This window comes from Astyanax mexicanus, chromosome 10 (genome assembly GCF_023375975.1).
Source record: "Astyanax mexicanus isolate ESR-SI-001 chromosome 10, AstMex3_surface, whole genome shotgun sequence".
Classification (NCBI taxonomy): Eukaryota; Metazoa; Chordata; class Actinopteri; order Characiformes; family Acestrorhamphidae; genus Astyanax; species Astyanax mexicanus.
This window is the reverse complement of record NC_064417.1, coordinates 22,780,536-22,805,806: the sequence shown is the minus strand read 5'-3', so window position 1 is coordinate 22,805,806 and position 25,271 is coordinate 22,780,536. Positions and strand designations below refer to the sequence as shown.

The 25,271-nt window shown below is 39.6% G+C and overlaps 1 protein-coding gene across 4 annotated transcripts; it reads left to right on the top strand.

Annotated features, from left to right (window-relative positions):
• The first annotated feature begins 774 nt into the window (after positions 1-774).
• Positions 775-23,790, top strand: kdm3b (lysine (K)-specific demethylase 3B). Of its 4 annotated transcripts, none has more exons than XM_015601897.3 (26): positions 775-861; positions 1,012-1,249; positions 3,481-3,639; positions 3,818-3,931; positions 4,084-4,189; positions 4,381-4,505; positions 4,744-4,812; positions 4,943-5,650; positions 5,775-7,107; positions 7,285-7,495; positions 8,840-9,054; positions 10,325-10,477; positions 10,987-11,094; positions 11,215-11,342; positions 11,484-11,766; positions 12,159-12,415; positions 13,623-13,895; positions 14,449-14,620; positions 15,341-15,431; positions 15,521-15,651; positions 16,144-16,263; positions 17,599-17,622; positions 21,300-21,439; positions 21,983-22,159; positions 22,754-22,888; positions 23,000-23,790. In XM_015601897.3, exons 2-26 carry the CDS (start codon positions 1,097-1,099, stop codon positions 23,078-23,080), a joined length of 5,466 nt encoding a protein of 1,821 aa, XP_015457383.3. In that variant the 5' UTR covers positions 775-861; positions 1,012-1,096; the 3' UTR covers positions 23,081-23,790. The 4 variants fall into 4 exon arrangements, with proteins under 4 accessions (XP_015457383.3, XP_007235379.3, XP_007235381.3 ...); XM_007235319.4 differs by having other exon boundaries at positions 799-1,249; positions 4,943-5,116; positions 5,252-5,650; XM_007235318.4 differs by having other exon boundaries at positions 799-1,249; positions 4,943-5,116; positions 5,249-5,650.
• The last annotated feature ends 1,481 nt before the right edge of the window (positions 23,791-25,271 follow it).

Here is a 25,271-nt window from a genome sequence, read left to right as displayed (position 1 = left end):
ATTTGGGGACCCTTGTCATTTTATTGATTTAAAAACCTTTTGCACTAATTATAGGAAAACAAAATTTGTATGGTAATCTCACTGACCCTTAACCTACATACACAGGTGAATCCAGTTATGAGGAAGCATTAAGGAAAAAAGTTTTTCCTCTTTGCATCTTTTCTGAAAAGTGGCAACATGGAAGCCTTTATAAAAATATTTAAAAAAATGAGACATGAGAAAAAAAAGAATATAAAAATTGATAAGGCCCTAAAACGTGTTCCTGTTGGTGAGAGACTGGTAACTGCAAAACATGCCTTTTGAATGCAGTCAGTGACATTTAGCCATTTTGCTCATTCCACAGATTTTGAGAGAGGATGCATCATTGGACTAACTGGACGTGCATTTTTACAAACTGCCCACCAAACTCGGCTGTTTTTCAGAAAAACACTAAAGAACTACTTGAGACCAAGACCAGCTTCAGCCAGCTGTGAGGCAAATTTACGTAAGGATTCCATTCAAAAACTGTATGTCTACGGACTATCAAAGCCTCCTTTCTATTGTTGCTACAGTTTTCACTAATAAACTTCTTCTTTCACTCTATTATTACAATAAATTACATATATATCATCAGTACAGTCAACATATAAAGTTTCACTCTATTCCAACACCCCAGCTTCTTGGTGCATTGTGTGTTTTGTTAGAGAGTGTGTCAGTGTGTACAGTGGGTTGGTCACACTGCTGCTGCTGCAGTTGATGAAATGCTCGGCAGAGGTCGCTCTTACATTTCAGGGCTCGGAGAGGAGCTCCAGCCCGCAGTGTGTACGAGGAGTGCGTTTGGTTACAGAGAGTCTAAATGGCGGACGCGGAGTAGAGGCCATAGTAAGAACAATAACATTTTACTCATTTGCTAAAAGGCGGCTGAAAATTGCTTTGGAGCCCACAAAATACACCCTCCAGTAGAGGGGACGCCCATGCATGTGTGGCTTAGGGTTTGTTACGATCCAGCGTTTGAGTTTTTGTCTGTTTTAGGGGCACTGCAGCGGTTCTCTCCAGCTCATTTCAGCGGAGTTCTGAAGGCAGGGAGGAAGTGTATCTTCATGGTGGCCCTGTAAACATGGGCGACTCTCTCGGTCTGATCGGGAAGCGACTGCTGCTGCTCCTCACCGATGGAGCTCCTACTGCGGCCAGCGACGTGGGCCAGGCCGCCTGGCTGCGGGGGACCGTGCGGGCGGTCAGCGTTATCGGCCTGGCGAGCCCGGGGGTAGAGGTAAGGAGTGGGAAGAAAGACAAGGAGGTGAGGGGTAATAAACGGAGCGACTGGGGGGTGTATAATAAGCAAAGAGAACACAGTCAGGGGCAATGGGTTATGCATGAAAACAGGAGTTCAGAAATAAAGAACACAATATAAAGAATAATTGTAATGCAGGTTAAGAGACCAAAAGATCCGGTGGGAAGAAATGCATTACCTACCCAGGCGCTCGGGTTAAAACTTGAACTTGGGTAAGAAAGAGAGTCAGAGGTATAAAGGAAAAAGATGCAGGAGTATAAAGGAAAAAACAAACAAGTTAACTGTTCGCTTTAATAGTTAACTGGTAAACTACGGGTGTAAGAAGTCAATAAAACAAAGAACCCAGTAATATAGAGAATATGAACAAAAAATGATCTGAAAAAGAATAGGTGTTAAAGTCAGTCAGTGTAACGTTTACCGGTTAAATTTTCAGGCCGTTTGAGTCTAAATAGATAAATCTTTAAAACTCTAAAAGTAAAGTAAAGATTTTTTGTTACAATGTGCAAATATAGAAATGTGAGAATTATTTTTTTCTTCTAGAATTATTATTTTGGGGGGTAAAATGGAAAAAATAGAAAGCTAAAAAAATAATAAAAACTAATTTTCTTTAACATCTAAGTGGGGAAGAAATTAAAGAATTAAATTTTATACCCAGTTTTCCGACCTTAAACGGTCAGAAAATTGAGCAGCAGGCAGACAGTCATTGATCACTAAACCCGTTGCCAATACTGTTTATTTAGCTAACTAGCTAGCTAACTCTAAATAACAGATGTCTGTTAATAGCTAACTAGCTAGCTAACCTAGCTAACTAATAGCTAAAACTAACTAAATTAACATTTAACTGTATTTAACTAACATATCTCAACCTCTAGCTAACTGCTAAATAGCCATATTAATGCACCGCTGCACATGTAACTTATAAACCTTCTTTACACTTCTATTTGCTCTCCATATCGGAAAATACCTGTATTATCTGATTAAGTCCGTCGCTATGTAGTTAGCTAGGCTGCTAGCCAATACAGTCTAAGCGAGCTGGCTAGCTTATGTTAAGCCAGCTAGGCTAGCTAGGGTTAGCTATCTGTTTTCCACAAAAGTGGTCAACCCCAACAGGCCTTGACGACGAACATAAAGTCGTGAATAAAACATTTCTGCGATGTAGCAAACGTCTGACTAATATCCAGTCAACATAAAATATGTAGTCAGTGCTTTACTGTTTGGTTTTAGTTAAAACAATAGTCTAGGTTCTGTCTAAACTGTGTGGAAGGTGAACTAGATACCTTCCTAAGCTAAGCTAGTTAGCGTAAGCTAGATAGCGTTAGCGAATAAGCTTAGCAAACACACATATAATCAGTTAGTGTTAGGGTTCGGTTTATTCTGACAAAACGTGTGTGTTTGGTTAATGCGAAGCTGTAAGTTACTGATATGTTTTATCACTATTATTAGATTTTTGTCATTCGTGTTGTGTATGTATAGCATGTGCAGTTATAATGCAACAGTTTATGCCATTTAAGCTATGTTTCTATTTAAACATTTTTATTAGTCCCTGCTTTATTTTTTTGCACAGCTAAAAGTTTATAAGTTTAATAATGATAGTAAAGTAACTTTGCATTTTCACAGACATTTCAGTTCCTACTTGTGCTTCTTTATAAAATTCACAAAGACTTAACCAACTGTTACATGTAAAAAAGGGTTGGCTAATATGGTAAAATATTTTAAAATATATCATATTACAACACTTTAAACAAATATATTTGAAATACAATATTTTGACAGAAAAAAAACACCTAAGAACTGCTATTGATATCCTCCATAATTAGTACAGTGACTACTATTTGTATTCAAAATTTGCTGCACTCCATCAATTTAAGCAGGGCTAATAGTTATTTGCTCTGTAAAGAAACTTGCAGTTGTTGAGTGAATTGTGTACTGGCTATTTCCACAATATGCTCAAAAAAGAAAATGTATTCATGATTGTAAAATTGATCACAAGAAATTAGCAATTATACCCACCTTACACCCACCTCTATATATAAACATGTTTTTAACAATTGAAACCTCTTCTGCTCTATCACTTATTAGAATGATGCTTTATTTTTTGCAAAACAAAAAGGTTTACTTAAACTCTTATTCCTTTACATGCTAAATATGTTGTTCATTCTTTTTTGTGCTGCCTTAATCTGAGTATGTTTTAAAACCTTGATTGTTTGTAGGTGTTTGTGGAGTTTGAGGACAGCCCATGGCGTAAGCGCTCCTGGGTGCAGGTGCATGGGGAGGAGGTACGAGTGGCTCTGATGGAGAGTGCCATTGTGTGGGCCCCTCGAAGTGAGTCCACCACTGGAGGAGCATCTGCCAGCCACTGGCCAGCCCTTGTGAGTGCACACCAGGACCCTCTGTATAGGCCTCCTTAGCACGAAAAAATCATGTCATGGAAAATTATTGGAGCCTAAAAAATTAAAATGTTGCATGTCTCTAACATTTTCTACAACGTTTTGTTCTTAAAGTGCAGTAAAATGCTAACGTGTGTTTCTCTAAAACAAAAATTATTAGGTGTTCCAACCACTTGTGGACCGTGTGGGCTTGGCAGCTCTGGTTCCTGTAGAGTTCTTTGGAACCAAAAAACTGGAGTTCCTCAGCAGTGCAGGCTCACTGCAGAGATTTGAGGTTAGGCAATGCAGTGTTGTAAACGCTGTCTGTTTTATCGTATGAGTTGATGTTTGAGGTCAGAATTTCTTTGAGTGATTGTTTTTAGATGCTCTTCTGCTCATGTAAACATGAGATTGGTGTTCAAGGTCAGATCCTGTGCTTTTCTGCAGCCTGAAAAAGATGTAAGGCACACCCTGCTGCAGGAGCAGCCGGCCCTCCATGCCGCCGTCAGCAGCTGGCATCGGGACGCCGAACTGCAGGACATTCTCCGAAAAGGTCTGTTTCGTTTGTAGTGGAAAGAACATTTAAGTTGTGTGGCAGTGAAAGTCGTAGTGTTTTTTATGGTTCAGCGTTCTGTACTGACATAGCACAGCTTACAAATATTTCAGTGCTCTTTCAAGACAGGTATTTATATCAGTCTAATAAAGTATGTGAATATGATTTGTTTCCTGATCTTTGTTCATCAGGACCCTACACCATCCAGGGTCGAAGGGTGCAGGTATATCAGCCAGAGTTTGAAGAGTCTTGGGCATGTGGGCTTGTTTCGCAGCATGATCCTGTTTCACATATTATGGAGATTACAATGGATCAGGTTTGTTTGACAATCTTGCAGACTGCATTTGGTATTTCTAAGTTTAAAGTGGATGCATTTTACTTAAGCTTCGGAGACTATTTAAACACCCCAGTACCCCACAGTAATAAATATACAGCTACAGGATTAGATTGGATGAATTCATGTTCCTGTCCTGTATCTAGGATTTTTTGGATTTAATTTCCTTGCTGTGCATGTTGACCAATTTTTAATTTTAACTCGTCTTTTCATTTTGCAGGGTGAAGAAACTCAAGTAGTTGATCCTCGTGTCATTCATGTAATGCTTGCTTTGGATAATGTAGATGAGGTACAATCAAACCCCTTTTCAACTTCTAAAATGCTTAAATTGTCATGTACTGATCCAGATAATATTTGAACCTTTGGACTGCTGACTGAATTTTAATGCACTTGATTCCATTTCTTTTGATGTTTTAAAGAGCCAGGATCGGCGAAAGAAAGAGATGGACGGAGGAAAAGGTGAGGGTGGACGGCGGCGGCGCACTGCATCGGAAGATGATGAAGACATGACGCTCAAGCGCTTCAAGGGAGCCAGGGAGGGCGATGCAGATGGACAGAATGGCAGCGGGTCCGGCAAAGACTGCGAGTCTATGGTAACAAGGGGTGGAGAAACGCCGTCAGTGGGAGTGGTAGAGGGGAAAGATGGAGTAGGAGTAGTGACTGGGAAAGGGAGCTCCAACGCTAGTCCAGAGGTAGCAACTGCAGCTAATAGCACTTCCTCTCAGCAGGATCATTCCAGTGGCAGATCTGTCGGCTTCATCAAGGAGAACGGCAGTGGATCCCAGAGCCAAGATAAAGTGGGACCTCTTTTATCTGCAGTGCTTCCTGTGTCCACCCCTACACCACCACCGTTGAAGCCTGCTCCATCTGCGTTTTCTAACACCTTTCCTTCTTTGGGCCAGATGCCCAACTTGGTGCCTGGAGCTCCTGCTCCTAAATTGTCCCCAACAGCGGAGAGGGAGGATGGTGTCCTTGCAGGCTATCCCAAAACTGCTGCTCTGGTGTCCCCAGGCCCGGTTACCATCTCTTCACCTTCCCAGGACAACACTCCTAGTGTGATTCTTTCTGCACCCTCAGACCTCAGCCAGAAGGCCCCTGTTTGGGGTGCTTCTCCAGAAGTAAGCCAAGTAAGCCAGAACATTTTTATCTTGCATTTTCCAAACAAATATTTGCTAGTTTTCTTCATTGTAGAACATATAAAAGTTTTGTATAATTTTGGAGTGTGTGTTCTAAAGATTGCTTATGTTTCAGACACCCAAGACCGCCACTCTCGCTGCAGGATTCAGCCCCTCACAGCCTAAGCAGTCCAGCGGTGCAGTATTCGGTGATGTTCCTGCGCAGACAAATGGATCTTCCCAGGAGAACAAGTCCTTTGGATTTTATTTTGCCAACTCAAAAGAACCTCAGCAGCAGGCATCTGATCCATCGCAGAACTTGTTCTTCCAGTGCATGTCTCAGACGCAAGCTCAAAGCCCAAGCATCGCTCAGGTCCAGACAAAGGACAGTAACTACTTTACAGCCTTGTCGGAGTGCCTGAGCAAAGAGCCGCCAAGCTTGTTCAAAGCTGCTGCTCCTGCTGAGGGCATAAAAAAGGCAGTTGTGGCCTCAGCATCTGTGGGACTGTTTGGTTCTGCATCCCCTGGCAGCTTGGCTTCATTAAAAGAGCTGCCCAAAGTGCCTGATGCCAAGCCAGCAGGTAATGGAATTCTAGCAACCAAGCCTTTTGGAGCAGGAGGAGAAACATTGGGGAAAATTGGTGCTGGTTTCCCCACGGCTGTTGGAAGCAGCCCTGCTGTAAGTTCAGCGGACATTTCAAAACCTTCTATAGGGCTTGGGGCCTCATTGGGCCCGGGGTCCACTGGACTCGGTGGTACTAGTGGTGGGATGCGAAACACTAGTAGTGCTGCCCCCGTTGGTGGATTTGGTTTGCTCTCGGGTGGTAAAGCATCAGAAGCTCATGAGAACTTGTTTCTGCAGGCCTCAAAAGAGTCTAATCCTTTTCTCGCTTACAGTGGTGCTGTTTCACATGGTCCATTTAGTGGATTGTCCACATCAAAACAACTGCCCTCATCAGTGTCCACTCCTTTGCCTACTGGTAGTTCTGGAGTTACTAGCCAAGATCCACCTGTATCTGATAACCAACCAAATTTATTTACTATGGTCGAACCTCCCAAGGGAATCCTATCTTCCCAGTTTGTTGGCTCAGCAGCAGCATCATCATCATCTTCCTCGTCTCCTGCTTCTTTCGTCTCTAGCCAAGATGGGCAACAGGTGCTTAAATCCACTAAAGAGGGCTCGGAGGCTGGATCTGCAGCTTGTGTCAACTCTGCAGAGGGCCAGGCTGCCACCGTGCCCTTCAACCAGACGTCTCAGAAGTTTTCCCTGGGTGATCGAGGCCAAGCAAGCAAACGGGACTCTGACTCCAGCACGAACAGTGACCTGTCTGACCTGAGTGAAAATGAGGATGCTACAGAACAGAGTCAGAACCCTGGCACCCAGCTTACATCTGCTGATGGAGCTGAGGTGAACAAGCTTAAATCCCAGGTTCCTGCTAAAAGCCGGCCAAGGAGTCAAACCATTAAAGGTAACCACATAGACCACCAGGATGACTTTTGCAGATAAATTGGTTAAAATAAGGTTTTTAGGTTTAATTTAGCATTATCTTATTTTACACAGACATGTCCTGTGTTTATGGGTACATGAATTATGTACGTGATTTTTGCTCTGAGTGATCTGAGTGATGGCTGATTTCCTATTGCAGTAGGTCAGTCAGTGTTAAAGGACCAGAGTAAGGTGCGGCGGCTGAAGCAGTCTGGTGAGGCCTTCCTGCAGGACGGCTCCTGCATCAATGTAGCACCACACCTGCACAAGTGCCGAGAGTGCCGGCTGGAGCGCTACCGCAAGTCTCGCGATCAAGAGTCAGATGATGATGATGACCCCAATGTGGCCTGCCGCTTTTTCCACTTCCGCAGGTGAGTTTGAAAGATGATGATTGTTTAGTTTGGCAAAATATAGGTAAAAAGCAAAATTGTTTACTTTTTATTGGTTGCTTACTTTTTGAACAGGCAGTACAAGGCCTCTAGTGCTATTGTATTTTTTAAACCTTCTTTACAATGTCAAAGTCTGTTTTTTGGATTTTTTGCCATTTTGCTTGACCTTGTTTTTCTTTTTTTTACAGCTTTAAGTAGTTTGTGATTTTCTTTTTGGAAAACGTAAACTAACATTGCCGTGTGTGTTGAGCAAGATGGCATGGTGCAGAGCTGTTGGAATTAATAGAATTCCGAAACAAATTGAAAATGAAGCTTGTGCAGACATTTGGTTAACCATTGTAGGTGCTAGTATATGAATACTGAAGTCACTACTCTGGAACTAGTTATGTTTTAGAAAATGAACAGAAATGAACTCCTGTTATGCGTGTGGATTAATTGCTAACTGGATGTTGAACGGTCCAGAAAAACTATATGGAAAACTTTTTGAGCCACCTACTCATTTACTGTTTCTTTTGTTGGAGTAACTGTCTCTACCACCCAGAGAAAGCTTTCTACTTGTTCTGATTGCATTCAGTGTTACTGAGGTCAGGATGTTGGATAATTAACACACTTCATCCCCAAAGTATTGGATATAATCCCACTATTCTAGGACATAGTTCCACTGCTCCAAAACTCAAGTCTTGGGGGCTTTTATATGCCTCTGTAGGGGCCAATGGGTTCATGTTTGTTTTATGTGTTCTAGGTTGTCCTGTTCTATTTGCTGAAGGCACTTGTTGTAAAATATAATTTCTCTTCAATGTAAGATCTCCGTTAAAAATGCTGTGTTGTCCAAGACTATGCTTTGTCCCTGATTGGGAAACTGACCTATAGTGTGTATATTTGTCTGACAAACTAATGTTCACACATTATTCATTGAAGAAATAAGATCTTATAAAAGACAATGAGTTCTTTTCATCCTCTTGTTATTGTTGTAGTTTTCTGATACAAGCATTCCATGCACAGGGGTTGTCCAATATTAACCTATAAGGGTTTGTGTGGCTGCAGGTTTTCATTCTAAACAGCTAACAGATAATGTGCTTCTGATGTCTGAAATGAAAAGCACCTTTGTGTGCAAGATTGGACACTCCTTTCATAGGATGTACCATATGGTGTGTACAACATACCTTGTATAGTTCAGTCCCTGCTGGTTTGATGTTTTGTATATTGTGATTACCATGGCTGTTTCTGCTTAGGTTTAATTGTCAACAATACTCTAGTAGCTCTTTTTCCTTTGTTCACATAAGCTTTCAAACACCTCATATATTGCATTCTTTCTCATTGTACTAGACTGGCTTTCACGAAAAAGGGGGTGCTTCGTGTGGAGGGATTCCTAAGCCCGCAGCAGAGTGACAATATGGCCATGGGTCTGTGGCTCCCCACCATAAATGCACAGGAAAGTCTCGATCTGGACACATCCAAGTACATCCTGGCCAATGTAGGCGACCAGTTCTGCCAGCTTGTTATGTCCGAGAAAGAAGCCATGATGATGGTGGAGCCTCATCGTAAGAAACCTAATACCTTTCTATTCACATTTGTGTTGACACTCTGTATTTATATTAATTATTTGGGATGCACTGACCTCAGAAGTTTTGCCTGAAACCAGAAGAAATTAAACATTTTACTATAGTTACTTTAGTATAAACTAGGGCAGAGCAATATGGATAAAAAAATAATAGTATTTTGAGTGATGATATAAAATATATATCAAAATATTTTTTTCAAGGCAATGATAAGACACTCCTGAGACAAAGCTACATGTTTCAGATTTTATACAGGCCCTTTTATCATTCGGTGCCAAATCCTGTATATTGGAGTAACCTAGAAGTTCTAGCCGCATTTTATGTCATCAATAACTGAAAGGCACAAATTACACAAAATAATTATAAACAGATTCTTCAAATAAATGTTTTTTCTTTTCAAAAAGTGCATCTAAAGTGCTTAAAAAGTCAGTAAAAAGTGCTGTTTGACTTTTTCATGACATGCTGGTGATGAACTGTCTGTTTTCCTGAAATGTTGGGGTCCTCCGTTACTGTCTGTTTTGGGAGCATGCCATCTGAGTGTGAGCCTCTGAGTGGTCTCTGAGTTTCCTGCACCCCAAAGCCTCCACTGTAAAGACTAGTATAGTTCCACCGCTTAAAATAAACCCTTTGAAAATTAAGTAGTTCTCAATAGTTCACCAGTATGGGTTCGCAATGTCTGGATTCAGACTTGGACCGTGGTCTGCCTATTGGTGACTCCCACTCTACACAGTACCTTATTCTAACCAGCTCTTCTTTTAGACCTTCTGTTCTGTCTTTAGCATCCTAAATGCTGTAGCGGTGGGGGAGTTGGGAGTTGTTTTGTATGGGAAAGTGGCAGGGTGAGGGGCAGTTGTGCAGAGACTCGGGGAGAAATGACGGAGCTAATTATACAGAGCAAAGTTTATATTGATATAAATTATATTGTCTCATCTTGTCTTATATGTATGAAAATATATATAAATATTTCCTATAAACTCAATATATTACCCAGCCATAATATGAATACTTTTTTTTGTACTGAAAATAGCAATTACAAAATCACTTAAAATAGTCATTGTTCTGTGTAAATATTCAGTCATTACTTTATATTATAAACCATTTCTGGACAAATAATATTGGTTGCTGAATATTCAGTGCTTCCCTAATATTAATTATTAGAACATGTGATTTCTTTGCTAGGTTAAATTAGTCACTAGAACTCTCTTTTAGCTCGTACCCTAAATATTTCTTCCTTCATGCTGTGTGTGTACAGAGAAGGTGGCATGGAAGCGAGCAGTGCGGGGCGTGAGGGAGATGTGTGATGTGTGCGAGACAACGCTCTTTAACATCCACTGGGTATGTCGCAAGTGTGGCTTTGGTGTTTGTCTGGATTGTTACCGGCTACGAAAGAACCGGCCTCCTGATGGTGAGTTCTAAGCCATTTGTTTTTCTGTTTACTGGTATCATCAGTTTTTGATATTACAAAGTCTTTCTGAAAAACATCAGGTCCATTTTGATTATTGCTTTGCACAGTGAACTGCAATCAAGTGTTCATAGAAAAACATGAAAACATTACACTCCTTCATGGACTGCTGAAACAAGCCAGTCTAATTCAGTCTAAACCCATTTATCTGTGGGTGTCAGCAGAAATTCAAAAACAAGGTTCACTAGGCCAGGTTATGCATTCCCTTAACTATCCAATTTAGGTAAGGCTGTGCCCACAGCTGCCTCAGATTTCTCTTTTTGAGTGAAGAAATTATAACCTGAGGAGGTTATAGCTCATCCTCCTCAAGGTTGGGCATGTGCATTCTGTGATGCTTTGCTGCTTACCATCATTATAGAGTGGTTATCTGAACTTCAGTAGTCTTTCTGTCTGCTCTAACCAGGCTGACCATTCTCTGTAGACCTCTCATTTCTTTTTCTTTACTTATGCAGAGGTTGATGACTGTTCAGATGATGAGGTCTTCTCATGGCTCAAGTGTGCAAAAGGTCAACCTCATGAACCCCAGAACCTCATGCCTACTCAAATTATACCTGGCACAGGTAAAGCATTCTATACTTGCTTAAATGAGACATACATATATTTTTCCTTTTTTTTCCCTCAACATTATATAGTTTTGTACAGCGATGGATAACTTTGTGTGTTTTCTCTTTTGTTCACAGCACTGTATAATATTGGGGACATGGTACACGCAGCACGAGGCAAGTGGGGAATTAAGGCGAACTGTCCCTGCACCAGTCGACACAACAAACCTGCAGTGCGGCCCACTGCTCCCAATGGCCTTTCACAAGTAAGGCTTCTTAAAATTGTTCTACAGGCTCATATTTGACCTATTTTTTTTTTTGCTGTTTTGTTTTTGATATATTCATATATAAATATCCAAAGCTGTTATTGTAGCAATATGTAACCTATTGTCTTCCTGATCTTGCAGTCGGGTGCAACTCCCAATACAGGGAATGGTGCTTCCACTTCAACCACGCCCCGCCCAGATGGAGATCCCACACCGCCTGTGGCAGTCAAAGTGGAACCTGCGGCAGAGGGAAGCAGTGCTGAAACGCCTTCAGGCCCCAGCAGTGCCAGCAGTGCCAGCAGTAACTCTACACCTCCAGTCACTGTCCAGCCAGCTGCCTCCAAGGATATTAAAGGCAACCCCTCATCTGCCCTCCACTGGCTCGCTGATCTGGCCACACAGAAGGCCAAAGAGGACTCCAAAGGTGGGCTGGTGTTTGGATAAGAGAATGGATGATCTTAAGTTCATTAGGACTATCCTATTCATATCAAAGTACCTTTATTATTATGGATCGGTTGATGCCGTTCTGACCCAATCTTTGCACTTTTGTATTTAACACAGCCATATGAGTTAGGAGAGATGTTCTTGGCTGGCCTCTAATAGAATAAAACATAGTGAACATTTTTCCTGTATATTCTGATTGTTTTTACCTTATCATATGGATTCATTACATTGTACTGAATTATTCTTAATATAGTTATTTCTGTTGAATATGCAGAAATTATAATTATTACAATGTAGAGAGCCCGCAATCAAAAATGTTAAGCAACACGTATCCCCCCGTTGAGCATTTTTTTTTTCTCTCTTGATCTTCAGATTCGGGTTCTCTGCGGGCCATGATGGGTCGTGAAGCCCGTACTCCCTTCGGTCTGGATGCCTTCAGCACTCTCTCCAAACCATCAGGGCCGAGTCCCAAGCTTTTCAACAGCCTGCTTCTGGGCTCTGGGCCAGCGCAGCCCAAAGCTGAGGGCACCAGTCTGCGTGACTTGCTTAACTCTGGCCCAGGAAAACTGACGCAGGCTCCTGATGGTGGAGTCCCCTTTCCCTCCGTGTTCACGTCTTCGTCGTCTGGAGTAAGTAGATGTACTGTGCGACTCTGCAACATAACCAAAAAGGGTGTAACACAAGTCTCTGTGTTTGGATGGTACATGCATAATTGAGTCCATAGCTGTGCTTTATACATTTAGTTTTATACCTCCAGCTATGGGTCTTGTGTTGCTAACAGTTTTATATGTTTGAATTAGGAAAGTTTTGATGGAAATCAGATCCGAGTTACATTCCTAGACCGTACTTTACCTTTGTCACTCTAATGATTAACATCTGTCTACAACATGTTACAGTATTTACATTCTCGACTAATCGTACAATATTTGGAAGAAATCTCAATCTTTTTTGCTGACCTCATTATTGCCCAGAGTAAGTATCAAACAGATTTTTCAGAGGCAAAATGACAGCACAAGCGTACATGAAAAGCCACAAATTTTAGTATTTTCCTTTTTTAAAAATTGATAACTATATTACCATGATTTAATGTGGAGATTTACTGTTTTTTCTTCATAACAAGCATAAACAAAAATCTAGTAGTATTTATCAGTAGCTAGGTAACTGTTCCGGTCCACCTTAAATGGTGCAGTGGCTGGCAGAGGCTGCAGCATTTAAGGTGGAACAGAAAATAAGATAAAAGCTAGAAAAAGGTAATTTCAGTTGTCCATCACAGGGAAGTTATGTCTTTAGAAAGGGGTGCAGGTGGTGCAGCAATTAATTATAATTGTTAAAATAATTAATTGCTGCACCACCTGCCCTCCTTTCTAAAGACATACCATGTCCTAAAGTAAATAAGTTAACGAGCAGCTAGGTTGCTGAACGTTAGCGCTCCACTGCTATATGTATCTGTATTGGGTGCTTGAAGGATTGTCCCAATTCTTAGGGTGGGGGAGGATTTCACCCCTTTTCCTTGTAACTCTGTTCCAAGGAAGGATTGCACACAAAAACAAGGAGTATGGGTACAAAAGAGAAATGGGATTGGGCCAAAGACATTTAAACAATTGAACCATCAACAACAATTGAACCAGTTAAACAGATTTAAGTAGTAAATAAATTAAGACTAATTCAAGACCTGCTTAAAATCAATTAGCTTTAACGTAACTGGTTTGCTATGGTTTGGTGCAGTGTAGGTCTGTAAAAAGTGATTAATCATCCTGCATTTTTGTAAGAAACATAGTGACTGAGTTTCTTATGGGGTGAAAGACTGAACATGTTTCACCCTGTCTTCTTTTTCAGTCTGATAAGATGAAGGGAGGTCTACCCACCATTCTGGACCACATCATTGCTTCTGTGGTAGAGAACAAGAAGGCAGAAGGGCGCCGTGCCTCCGGCTCAACAGAGACCGGAGAGCTTCCAAATATCCCACGCAGAGAAGGGGCGATGGGCCTTAGTGTCCTGGACCCCCATACATCTCATTCTTGGCTGTGTGATGGTCGACTCCTGTGCCTACAGGACCCCAGCAACGGCAACAATTGGAAGATCTTCAGAGAGTGCTGGAAACAGGGGCAGGTAAGCAGTGGAGATGGGTCTGAAATTATGTCTGTAAAGGACTGGCTTGTAAGCAAGGCTTACAGTTAAAATTAAAGTTCAGGAGGAATGTTGGAAGTTTGTATGTGAGTTATTGAAATATAACAATTAGAACCCAGAACCAAAAATTGTTACTTTGTGCTATACATCCAAATCTAAAGTAATAGATTTAAAGTTATGAAAACAGACGAAAACATTATAGTCAGTAATGTGTTTGTGCATGAAGGCCATCAGGTTTACCACCTTGGTATTTTTTGTGTACTACCAGTGGTGCACCCATCACAGTCTGAGAACCACTGCTGTAGTAAGTTGCAAACGTAATGTGACGGTAATATTATAAAGAATAGGAGTTATTGTGATTGGTGAGTGAAGTCTTAAATCTCAATGCTGATCCAAAATATAATCTTCAGTAGTGTCAGAAACTAGAGAATGGAACTTGTCCCGAAGTTGGAAGTTGTGTTAATGTTGCATCATTTATAGCAGTTTAATGGTCATTTATTGCCAGTATATGTTTTTGATTTTGTTTGTTTTTTAGCCGGTACTGGTATCTGGCATCCACAAGAGGCTTAAGAGCGAACTGTGGAAGCCGGAAGCCTTCAGTGAAGAGTTTGGAGACCAGGATGTAGATCTGGTCAACTGCAGGAACTGTGCCATCATCTCTGACGTCAAAGTCCGAGAATTCTGGGACGGCTTCCAGATCATCTCCAGTGAGTGCAGCCACTTTGTTTGGATCTTTCTGTTTGCAGCTGTTTTAGTAAGTGATGAGCAATCAATCATTTTCATTTCTTTGTAATTGTGCAGTTTTGGCTTTGTAGTGGAACTTTTAAAAAAAGGGGGGTTGGGAATCTCTAGGTACTACAGAATTAGGTGCTTGTAGGTGTTTTTTGTTTTAGGTATTTAAAGATTTCTACTTGGTGCTTTTAAGTAAAGTATCTGTAATGATCTATAATGAATCCTGCTGTTCAATAGGCTCTTTGTCACTATTCATGTGTAATTAATTAATCAAATTAATTGACTTTTTTCAAATTAATTAATTTAATTAATCAAACATTAAATACAAAAATCTAGGATTAATGTTGTTAGGCAAGCTTTAGCCACAATATTAAAACCAGCTGTTTATATTATGGAATCAAGATGCGTTTAAGAATCTTACATTCTTACATCCCCCCCCCCCCCCCCTCCACTCCCCTTTTTTAAAAAAAAATCAAAATCTGTTTAGATATTTTCTTTTGTAAAAAATATTTTTATTAAGGCTTTTTTTTTTTTTAAGATTTAAGATTAAGATTTTTTAAGGATGTTTACATGATGTAAATCCTTAGCAATTATTATGTTTTTGTCCTAGAACCATTAAGTTGTTTCCTTTAGGAACATGGTGTAATGCCTGTGGTCTCTTGAACATCATTATCTGTTCTCTTTGAATTCTGCAGAACGGCTGCAGGGTTCAGATGGGCAGCCCATGGTACTGAAACTGAAAGACTGGCCTCCAGGGGAAGACTTCCGAGACATGATGCCCACACGGTACGCTCGTTATTTCTCCTCTCAGGTACAGTCCAGGGTTTCAGAGGACAGAAGTGCTTACACATTTAATTGCTGTCTCCTGTCCCCAGGTTCGATGATCTCATGGATAACCTGCCTCTGCCTGAGTATACTAAAAGAGATGGGCGACTCAACCTGGCCTCACGTCTTCCCAACTTCTTTGTGCGACCAGATCTGGGCCCCAAGATGTATAACGCATACGGTGAGTCAAACATGTAGTCTGGTTTAAGTTGTACTGCAGCTAGGGACACTGTATTTCTTCAACCCTTAATATACGCTAATATAAATAAAAATCAAAATCTTTTTTTCTAGCACACTTCGGTCTTTAAAGTCTCACATAGCTGCAACTTTAAGAAAATGCTATTTAAAATGTGGCAGTGTGTTTATAATTGTACTTGATAATTCTGTTTTAGTCTTTGTGCAGTGCCTCCTAATGCAAATAATACTGTCCAAGCTCTTATAATAGTTTTAATGATGGTTTGAAATAATATTTAGGGTTGATATGTTAGCAATAAAAATATTTGTGTTTAATTAATTACTTTTATTCCTTTCTTACATCCTTACATCCCCCTGCCCCCCCCTCTATCTTTCTGTCGTACTACTTTGTCCCCATCCTTCTTGTCTTTGCTCTTTCTGTCCTTCCTTCAATCCCCTTTTTCTATCCTCCCTTCCTTCAATCCCTATATCTCTGCAGGTCTGATCTCCACGGAGGACAGGAAGGTTGGCACAACGAATCTGCATCTTGACGTGTCTGATGCTGTTAATGTGATGGTTTATGTGGGAATTCCTGAAGGAGAAGGCGATCAAGAACGAGGTAAATATTTTGTAATATGTGTACAGTACCAGTCAAAAGTTTGGATACTCCTTTTTCAGTGTTATTTTTTTTTCACCCCTAATTTGTAAATGAATAGAAATCCAGATATGAAGAAACACATAAGGAATTATGTAGTAAGTGTTAAAAAAATACTCTGTGAAGCATTTAGGTGTCTCTTATGTGGGGTTAGCTCTGTGCAACAGAGGCAATCCCTGGTCTTCCTTTTCTGGGGCAGTCCTGATGAGAGCCAGTTTCATCATACTGTTTTTGATGGTCTTTGTGAATGCACTTAAGGAATTATTTCGAATTTACCTACATTTCATGAAGTATTTTTTTCTTTACTTGGTTAAGTAATGTTCTAATCCATATTATGGCAAGATCTACTCAAATAGGGCTATTCACTGTATACCAACTCTACCTCGTCACAACACAACTGATGTTCTCAAACACATTAAGAAGCAAGAAATTCAAGTAATTAACTCTTGACAAGTTCAGCACAGCTGTTAACTAAAAGCCTTTCCAGGTGATTTATTACCTTATACATGCAAAGCTGTGCAAAGCTAAGAAAGAGGTGCTACTCTGAAGAATCTAAAATATAAAACATATTCTGGTTTGTTTAACACTTAATTGTTTACTAAATAATTCCATGTGTTTCTTACCGTAGTTTGTATGACTTTAGTATGAATCAACAATGTAGAATATATTTAAATAATGAAAAAACACTGAATTAAAGATGTGTCCAAACTTTTACTGGTAATGTATGTAACTCTAATGGTTACCTCATTAGTTTCTTTGTTTTTCACTTTAAATAAGCAACATTTTATTTAGAAAAAACAAAAGTATAGTAATTTTGAGCATCAGAGTGGGTGCTTCACAAGTGATTGTGAGGAGTCAGGTGTTCTTGACTTGTGTTGTGTGTAGCTGTTGAACCCATTTCAGTGTGCTTTCCCCCCCCCCCCCCACCATTACTCTTACTTCAGTCTTTGTCCACCCAGTGTTTTCCCTGTAGCTCTGCTCTTGTATCTCTTTTGTCAGACTGCCCTGCAGAACCTTATTATTCTTTCATATTGGTCTAGGAAAATGACTAGGTGTCCCAGTGTTACTCAGCCTGTTCCTTTTAAAGAAACACTGTCAGTACTTCTCAGTTTAGCTGATAACTACTGACTCCTTGCATTATAAGTTGCTATTGACCTTTAGAACGTCTACTTTGGTGTCACATCCCAAAGTCTCTCACCTGATTAAAAATCCTGGGAGCTCCTTGGCCTCCTTCTGGCTTTTAGCTCAGCACGGTCTTTGCTTTTTTTTTTTGATTGTGACACCATTTCTCATTCACAGAAGCAGACCTCGCTGGATACAAAGGTCTGTGCATTTTTATTTTAAATGTATCTCCCCCTCTTAGGCATGATCCTCTACACTAACGCCTCTTTCATTCTTCTGTCTTTCCTCATCACTTTCTACCCACTTCATGTATCATTGGGTGTAGTGGTATGTGTGTAATAGATGACTAGACAAATACACGGGAAAGCCCATGCACTTCTTTACTTCTCTCTTAATACATTGAAGACACCAATTTATTAACTCTTGAGCACATATATATATCACTATAGCACTATAAACTGTAATTAAAGGAAATACTTTTCTGACCTTTTACCTTTTTCCTAAAATTATTTCCAAAAAATGCCCACACCACCACTCTTTAAAAAAAAAAAAAGGTTCTATTAATGGTTGTGCCAGTGATCCAGCAAAAGAAACACTTCAGATTCCATAAAGAACCATATTTGTAATAGACATGTGCAAGGTGTGAAACTGAATTTTTATACAGCTTATTTTTGTATTTGCTATGTGTTTCCAAACCTTTTGAGTATATGATATATTGAGTATACAATATATTGCTTAACCAAAGACACACCATATAACTGATATCTAGTTTTTAGATAGCAAATATTGTACTTGATAGTTACTTGATAGTATAGTTACTTGACACCTCTGTTTTAAAGATGCTCAATTTAAAACACCCTTCCAAACCTTCATGCTCCCTACCATTGAAATGGCAGGAAACCAACTCCAGACGAGACCAGTGTTTCTGAGGATCTCAGGTTAACTCTTAGGCTAATGTCTTACCTGACTGCTTAATAAGCATCAGATATGGTCGCTTTACCAGAGCTTCATTACCAGGTGTCCTCTCCACAAAATAACAGCTGTTTGGGTGGATGTTTTGAATGAAGTTCCTTTAACCATAGATGCAGGTCCTCTTTGGAAGGTGCTAAATTACCCTAATTCTAACACAATGGTGAAAGAAACAAACTCTTCGGCATGTAAAATAAGCTTAAGTAAAGGTTCTTTCAACTTTTTAAAAGTTTCTTCACATCACTCGCATTCCTATTATAAATGGTTAATTACAAATTAAATGAAAGTGGCTCCATCTCTCAAAACACCTTTTTTAAAGCACATGGAAAGAAACAAATGACGAGTCGAGTGCTGAAGTGTTGCCTAAAGGAGCTCCACAACATGGTCATGTATTTACAGATTGGGGACTGTCCAATTTATTATCCAGTTTATCATCAACTTTAGCCTAGCATCTCATTTTGATTACTAAATGCAAAACATGGCTTGGTTGATGGATTGTATAATGTTAAATTGCTGAATCATCCCTTAGTTAATGTTTTGTTTTTATTGAAGTACATTTTTAATTGTTAGATCATAACATTTATGAGAGCATTGAATTATATGCCCCATGATGCTCTGTAGTGCTGTTTTGACTGTGTCTCTGTATTGTTGGGTGTATAAATGGTGGATGTATTTGTTCAGTGACTGTGGTGATTGGGGAGACAATGGGACGAGTTCTAGATTGCCCAACCCTAAACAGTCAGATCAAGGGCACACTGTCTTTCTGGGTCTGTTTCAGTCTTCCTCTCAGCCTCACACTGAGAACTGTGTGAAGTAGGCTACCCACATATATCTCTGCCAATTTTAGGGTTTATAGAGGTCAAACTAATGTACCAATCTGAGCTGGCTGCTGAGGGTTCCTCCAGAGTGAGTGATGTCATACACTTTCAGCCCTTTCTCCTTCCAGCATTGTGTCCTACTGAATGAGTCAGCAGTATATCTTACTTCATGAGTGATGATGCAGGTTTCAAATGAGGGGAAGGCTCATACAGGCCTAGATATTCTATGCTGTCAGATGGTTGTGTACTGGAATCTCCTCCCTACCCATTTATCCTCATAGAATCACTATTGAATTGTTATTTATTTATACATTGTCAATGTGCTGCATTTCAGTGCTGATGTTTTAATGAAATGTAATGTAATGTTGGGAAAAATATCAGTGCTTTTGATTTAGCTAGATTTTTTCCATCTGTGGACTGCACTACATGGACAAAAGTAATGGGACAGCATTAATATAGCATCCTCTACTTAGAAGATCTAAGAAGAGCACTTGAGAAAGAGAAAGGCCTGTCTCACAATCTGTTCTTGTTCATTCCAAAGGTATTTGGTGAGGCCTTTATGGGGTCAAGCTGAAAAAGAAAAGGCCCTCTCTCAAACAGTTTCCTCAAAGTTGGAAGCAAACAATAGTGCACATTTTGTTGGTATGCTGAAGCTTTAAGATTTGCCTTCAGAAGAATTAAGCCAGCTATGAATGAAAAAAAAAAAACAGTTCTATAGCATTATCCCTCCTCCATTCTTTTTTTACATTTGGTACAATGCAGTCAGGCAGGTACACTTTTTTTTAGGGTTTTTCAAACCCAGCCATGTCAGTAAGATGGCCAGATAGAGAAGCTTGACTATTTCTACTTATTTCCAGAGTCAACTGCACGGCCATGGAAACCCATGTACAGTGTTTGTGCTGATGGTAGTGCCTGAGGAGCGTTGGAAACTTTTCACCACAGTATATTAGTTGTACACTTCGTAGCTAAGATTCTTAAACGCTTTCACTTTTCAGTAAAAAATCCATCATAGCTGATATTGTATTACAGTACCACCCTGAAGTATAGTAAGCTCTTAGGCTTCATCTTTTTTTTGTGCTTGATTTCATCCACCTGTGGCAATGGCACAGGATGAAATGTCTGAATTCATTTTTTCAGAGATGTCAGTGTGTGTCCTGTTGCTTTTGTCCATTTTGCATTTGATTTGGTTCTGCTTCAGGATTTCTACTTTTACTTTATAGGTTAAAATAATGAATAGCTGTTTAATGTAATGCTAGCAGCAGTAGTTGTAACCTTGCTTTGTGTAGCTTCCCAGTGTAACAGTTTTTGTAGAGCATACAGTATCTCTCAAATATAAATATTTTATTCTGTCTTTTAGTGGGACAACACTGAAGATATGACACTTTAATACGATGTAATGTAGCCGTGTACAGCCTTTATAACAGGTGGTGGAGTGCTTGGTCTCCCACATCTACCAGATTTATAATGTCAACATGGAGGAGTGGAAGAGTATTCCAGTGGCAACCTGTGAAGCTCTAGTAAACTCCATGCCCAGGAGAGTTAAGGCAGTGATGAAAAACAATGAACACACAAAACATTCACAGCTAAGCACAATTTGGCCATTTTCTTTTACGAGTCTACTCCTTTTTGTTGCCAGCTGTTTAAACATCAGTGGCTGTGTTGAGGTATTTTGAGGGCACAGCGAATTTAAATAAATGTATACAAGTCTTACACTGACTACATTATATCAAAGTGGCTTATCTTCTGTTTTTTCCCATGATATAATACAATACGTACAAAAAAGTAAGGGGTGTAGTCACTTTTGTGATATACTGTATATAGTAGCCATCTTATTTCTTCTCTGGACTCTTAATGCTTATTGATTCTCTGGAGATTAACCTCAGTCCTGGACTTAATAAAAAAACTCTGTTAAATTGTTTAATCCAGGATTTATGAATACTCTGCACTGTGGAAGTTGATTTAAGTCTAATTCCCCACCAGTGTTCTAGTTTAAATCACCTCAGATCAGTTGAATTAAAAGTTTTGTTGGATACGTGGGATGCTCCTTGTGTGTACAAAATTTGTTCACTGAACTCTGTGTTGTGACCGCAGAGGTGGCCATCACCATAGAAGAAGGTGACGTGGATGAGATGACGAAGAGAAGGGTGTATGAGGCGAAGGAGAAACCTGGTGCACTCTGGCACATCTACGCTGCAAAGGATGCGGAGAAGATCCGAGAACTTCTCCGAAAGGTGAGGTTTGATTGCTACAGTGAGACAAAAGCTTTGAAGTTGGCAGTGTGGCTCTATGACCAGTTTGTAGACAAAGAATTCCTCAAAGTAGGGTTGTGGAATTAAGAGTAAATGTTAATTAATACCATCAATTACTAATTTAGTTATTCTGTACTTTTGTTATGTCTATTTGTATGTGTTCAATAAATGAATTGCTTTTAGTATGAAAGGCAAGTGAAAAATACAATTACTCTATTTAATAGCAGCGTTTGGTATTGGGTACTGGGCCTTCATTTAATTTTATTAAAATATTTTATTTTCTGTAATTTCCTACTTCAAATGACAAGCATAGCTTCTGTTATTGTTTGAAATGCTAATGTTTGATCATCCCATTTTAGTTTTACTGCCTCTGTCAAAAAACAAAAGCTAACAAAAAGCTTTGTGCTCTTCTACACCTTCTCTTCAATATCTTTAACCAAGTTGGTAGTAGGTGGTTTTGTACTAGACTAGACTAAATTTTACCAGCATCTCAAGTCATCATCCAGGATTTATTTATCGTTAAAGGTGGGGGAGGAACAGGGTCAGGAAAACCCTCCAGATCACGACCCTATCCATGACCAGAGCTGGTATCTGGACCAGGTGCTGCGCCGTCGGCTCTATGAGGAGTACGGGGTGCAGGGCTGGTCGATTGTGCAGTTCCTTGGAGACGCAGTGTTCATTCCCGCTGGAGCGCCCCATCAGGTGAGCATTTTATGCTACGTTCAAATTACTGGGCTTACGTGACTCAGATTTAATTTTTTAATGCCTGTGTGAACCTTTTTTTAATCAGATTTGTGTCACTTTCATATGTTGTCCTAAATCGGATACGTATGTGCAAGGTCAAATCAGAATTCATGCGTCTTTTTGCTTTTACGCATGCGCTCCCTGCTACTCTCTCGTACCCACACATCTCTTGGTGCAGCTGTGCAGCTATAGCTGCAAAAAAACAACAAAAGCAAACCGCCTGGCCTTTTTTCACCTTCTCAACCTGAGCATGTACTTCAGACCAGCTGTTTACTCTCCACTCCAGCAAAAGACGCTTCACATATAAGCTGCTAACGCATCCATTTCCCTTTATAAAGCTACGAGTCGTCTCTCAAATATGACATTTTTTTGTCTGTGAAGGAGATGTTTAAAAATTCAGCAGGTCATGAAGTTTCCAAATTTCACCATAGTTTACAATTTTATGTGTGTATGATTTGGTTATGAAATGGTGAATGGCTTTTTATTAAATAAATTTATTAAATAAAATAAGACAACTTTATCATTAAACACTCCTCATTATTCTCTATCCAGGTACACAACCTGTACAGTTGCATTAAGGTGGCAGAGGACTTTGTCTCGCCGGAGCATGTGAAGCACTGCTTCAGACTGACGCAGGAGTTCCGACACCTTTCAACCACACACACTAATCACGAGGATAAGCTACAGGTATTGCCAGCTGACCTTTTATTGGTTTTAAGTTTTTTTTTTTTGTTGTAAAACATAAGTATGAACTAATGAATGCATTTTTCTGAGACATTGTTTTGTGTTATTTCCCAGGTGAAGAACATAATCTACCACGCTGTGAAGGATTCTGTGGGAACGCTGAAAGCCCATGAGTCGAAGCTCGTTCGCTCGTAGTTCCACCTGTACGTGGCTGACCCTAAACCTGAGCTCAGGCCATAGTTGTTAGCCCACAGAAAGACTGGGGGAGTTGATGGGGCACTTATAAAGTGGTTTGGAGAGGGCTGGTGTGCTTAACAGAACAAGCTCTTCAGTTTGAGACTTCTCTCAGCTTCAGGCTAGGATGAAGGATGCACTTCATCAGTGTTACAGAAAAAATAGTTTTTTCAAACGACTTAATTCATTTTCCCCTCCACCCCTCCTGTATTTAAGCCTTTGGTGTCTGTTTGTTCGTTTTTTTTTAACGTGGAAAGTTTGTTGGACTGTTGAGAAAAAAAGAAGCTAATGGATTTTTTAAAGGGGTAAATTGCTTCTTTACCCCTTTTGAGTAAATGTGAGCACTGGGTTTCTTTTTTTAGCCAACGTTAAAGGTTTGGTTTCTTCAGCCAGTGGTGGACATGAGATCTGAAGGGAACTAGACCAAAGTTTTGTATTTTTAGTTTTAATTTTCATCTAAAATGAAAGCGTCTTGTTCTTTCTGTTTTTTTTATAGACCATTAAGTAATTTGGAATCACTCATGGTGAATGCTAGGAAGACTGGCTTTGAGATATGGTTGTTCAAAAATCAAAAATTCCAGTTATGGACTACTGGTCATTAATATGTATCAATATATATATTGATCTTAGCAGTGTGTATGATTTTTCAAAATAAAGTTTACAAAAAAGAATTTGGCCCTGTTGTTTTGTAAATACCACTTACATTTTTAAGAAAACTGTGTTCAGTTCTTACTATAATACTGAATAATCTTTTGTGGGTCCTTCATTCTTTGAACATTGCAATAAACAAAGCAATTTAAAATGTTGGTCATTCTTACATCAGACTGTTTTTGCTTCAGTTGTAATTTTTTGAGGCATGCGAAGTACATTTTTAGGTTGTATCTGTATACGTATTTACATATTTGACTGTTGCCATTTGGCAGGGATTTTAAAAGTGGAGGGGTCGACAAGGCAAATTTCAGGATCCCATCTAAATGAACAGCAGATGTGAAAATATGTCGAGATGTAACCCTTGATGTGTCACCCTCTGCTTCACTAGTATAAGGGTGGGTAACAAGACAAATATTCATATTATTAAAAAATATTAACATATGTTCCCCTATCCTACCTATTTGCTCATCAGTCGACTCATCATAACTCCATTTCAAGATGGCGGCACTGGAGAATGACTTAAATTTGTGTATAAACAGTGTTTTGAAAGTGTATAAACCTGCACTTTCAAAGTTCAGTGCCACAGAATTCAACAAATGAATATGGAGCCACTTTGAGCATGTTAATGGTGTAAAAACGGGTAACTGTACGATATCACAACACATTGCCCTCAATAAAATTTTATCATACTTTATCATGATATATAAAAAATAAATAATTCAGTTTTTTTGTTTATATATTGTCCCACCTAAAATCAAGAGCTAGTTAAAAACAGCTATCTTACTATTATAGGGTACGTTTTGATTTCGGACCAAACTTGACCACAGTGGCTGAGCAGCACATCCAACAAAATGTAGACTGAAAAAATTTGGGTTTGATATTAAAAGATTAATATGAGACAAAAGATCAACATTTAAGCCTTTATTTCCAGAAAATTCCATCTGGATATGATACACGGTTCAGAAGATTCAGCACCTTCTGTCTGAACCCACCCATTTTTCTTGTGAGCAAAAGTATTGGAACATGTGAAGTGTGTTTTATTGCCCAGGTGTGTCCTGTTACATTAATTATTCAAACAACAAATAGCACTGAATGTCTACACTCTGTGAAGCTGAAAAAAATGTACAATTAATATTGGCCATAGCTAGTAAAAACGTTTAGAATGTCCTGAAGAAGAAATTCGTCACTGGTATACTAAGTAACAAATGTCAAACAAGTAGAGCAAGGAAATCCAGAGCAGTTGATGACAGAAACAGTGTAAGTTCTGTAAAGAAAGACACTAAAACCACTGTAGGTGACATCAGCCGCAACATCACAAACTACTGCAGAGGTAGGTAGTCCAGGTTCAGAAAGTAAAAATCCACCCCAGAGCCGCTGCAGTGCCACCCAGGCTGTTGGAACAAAACCCTGGGTTGGATTTTTATTTTTATCTAGTGTAAACAAAACTGTTCTAAATATCCACCTACCTATCTCAATTGTACTTCCATAGACAAAGTCTAAC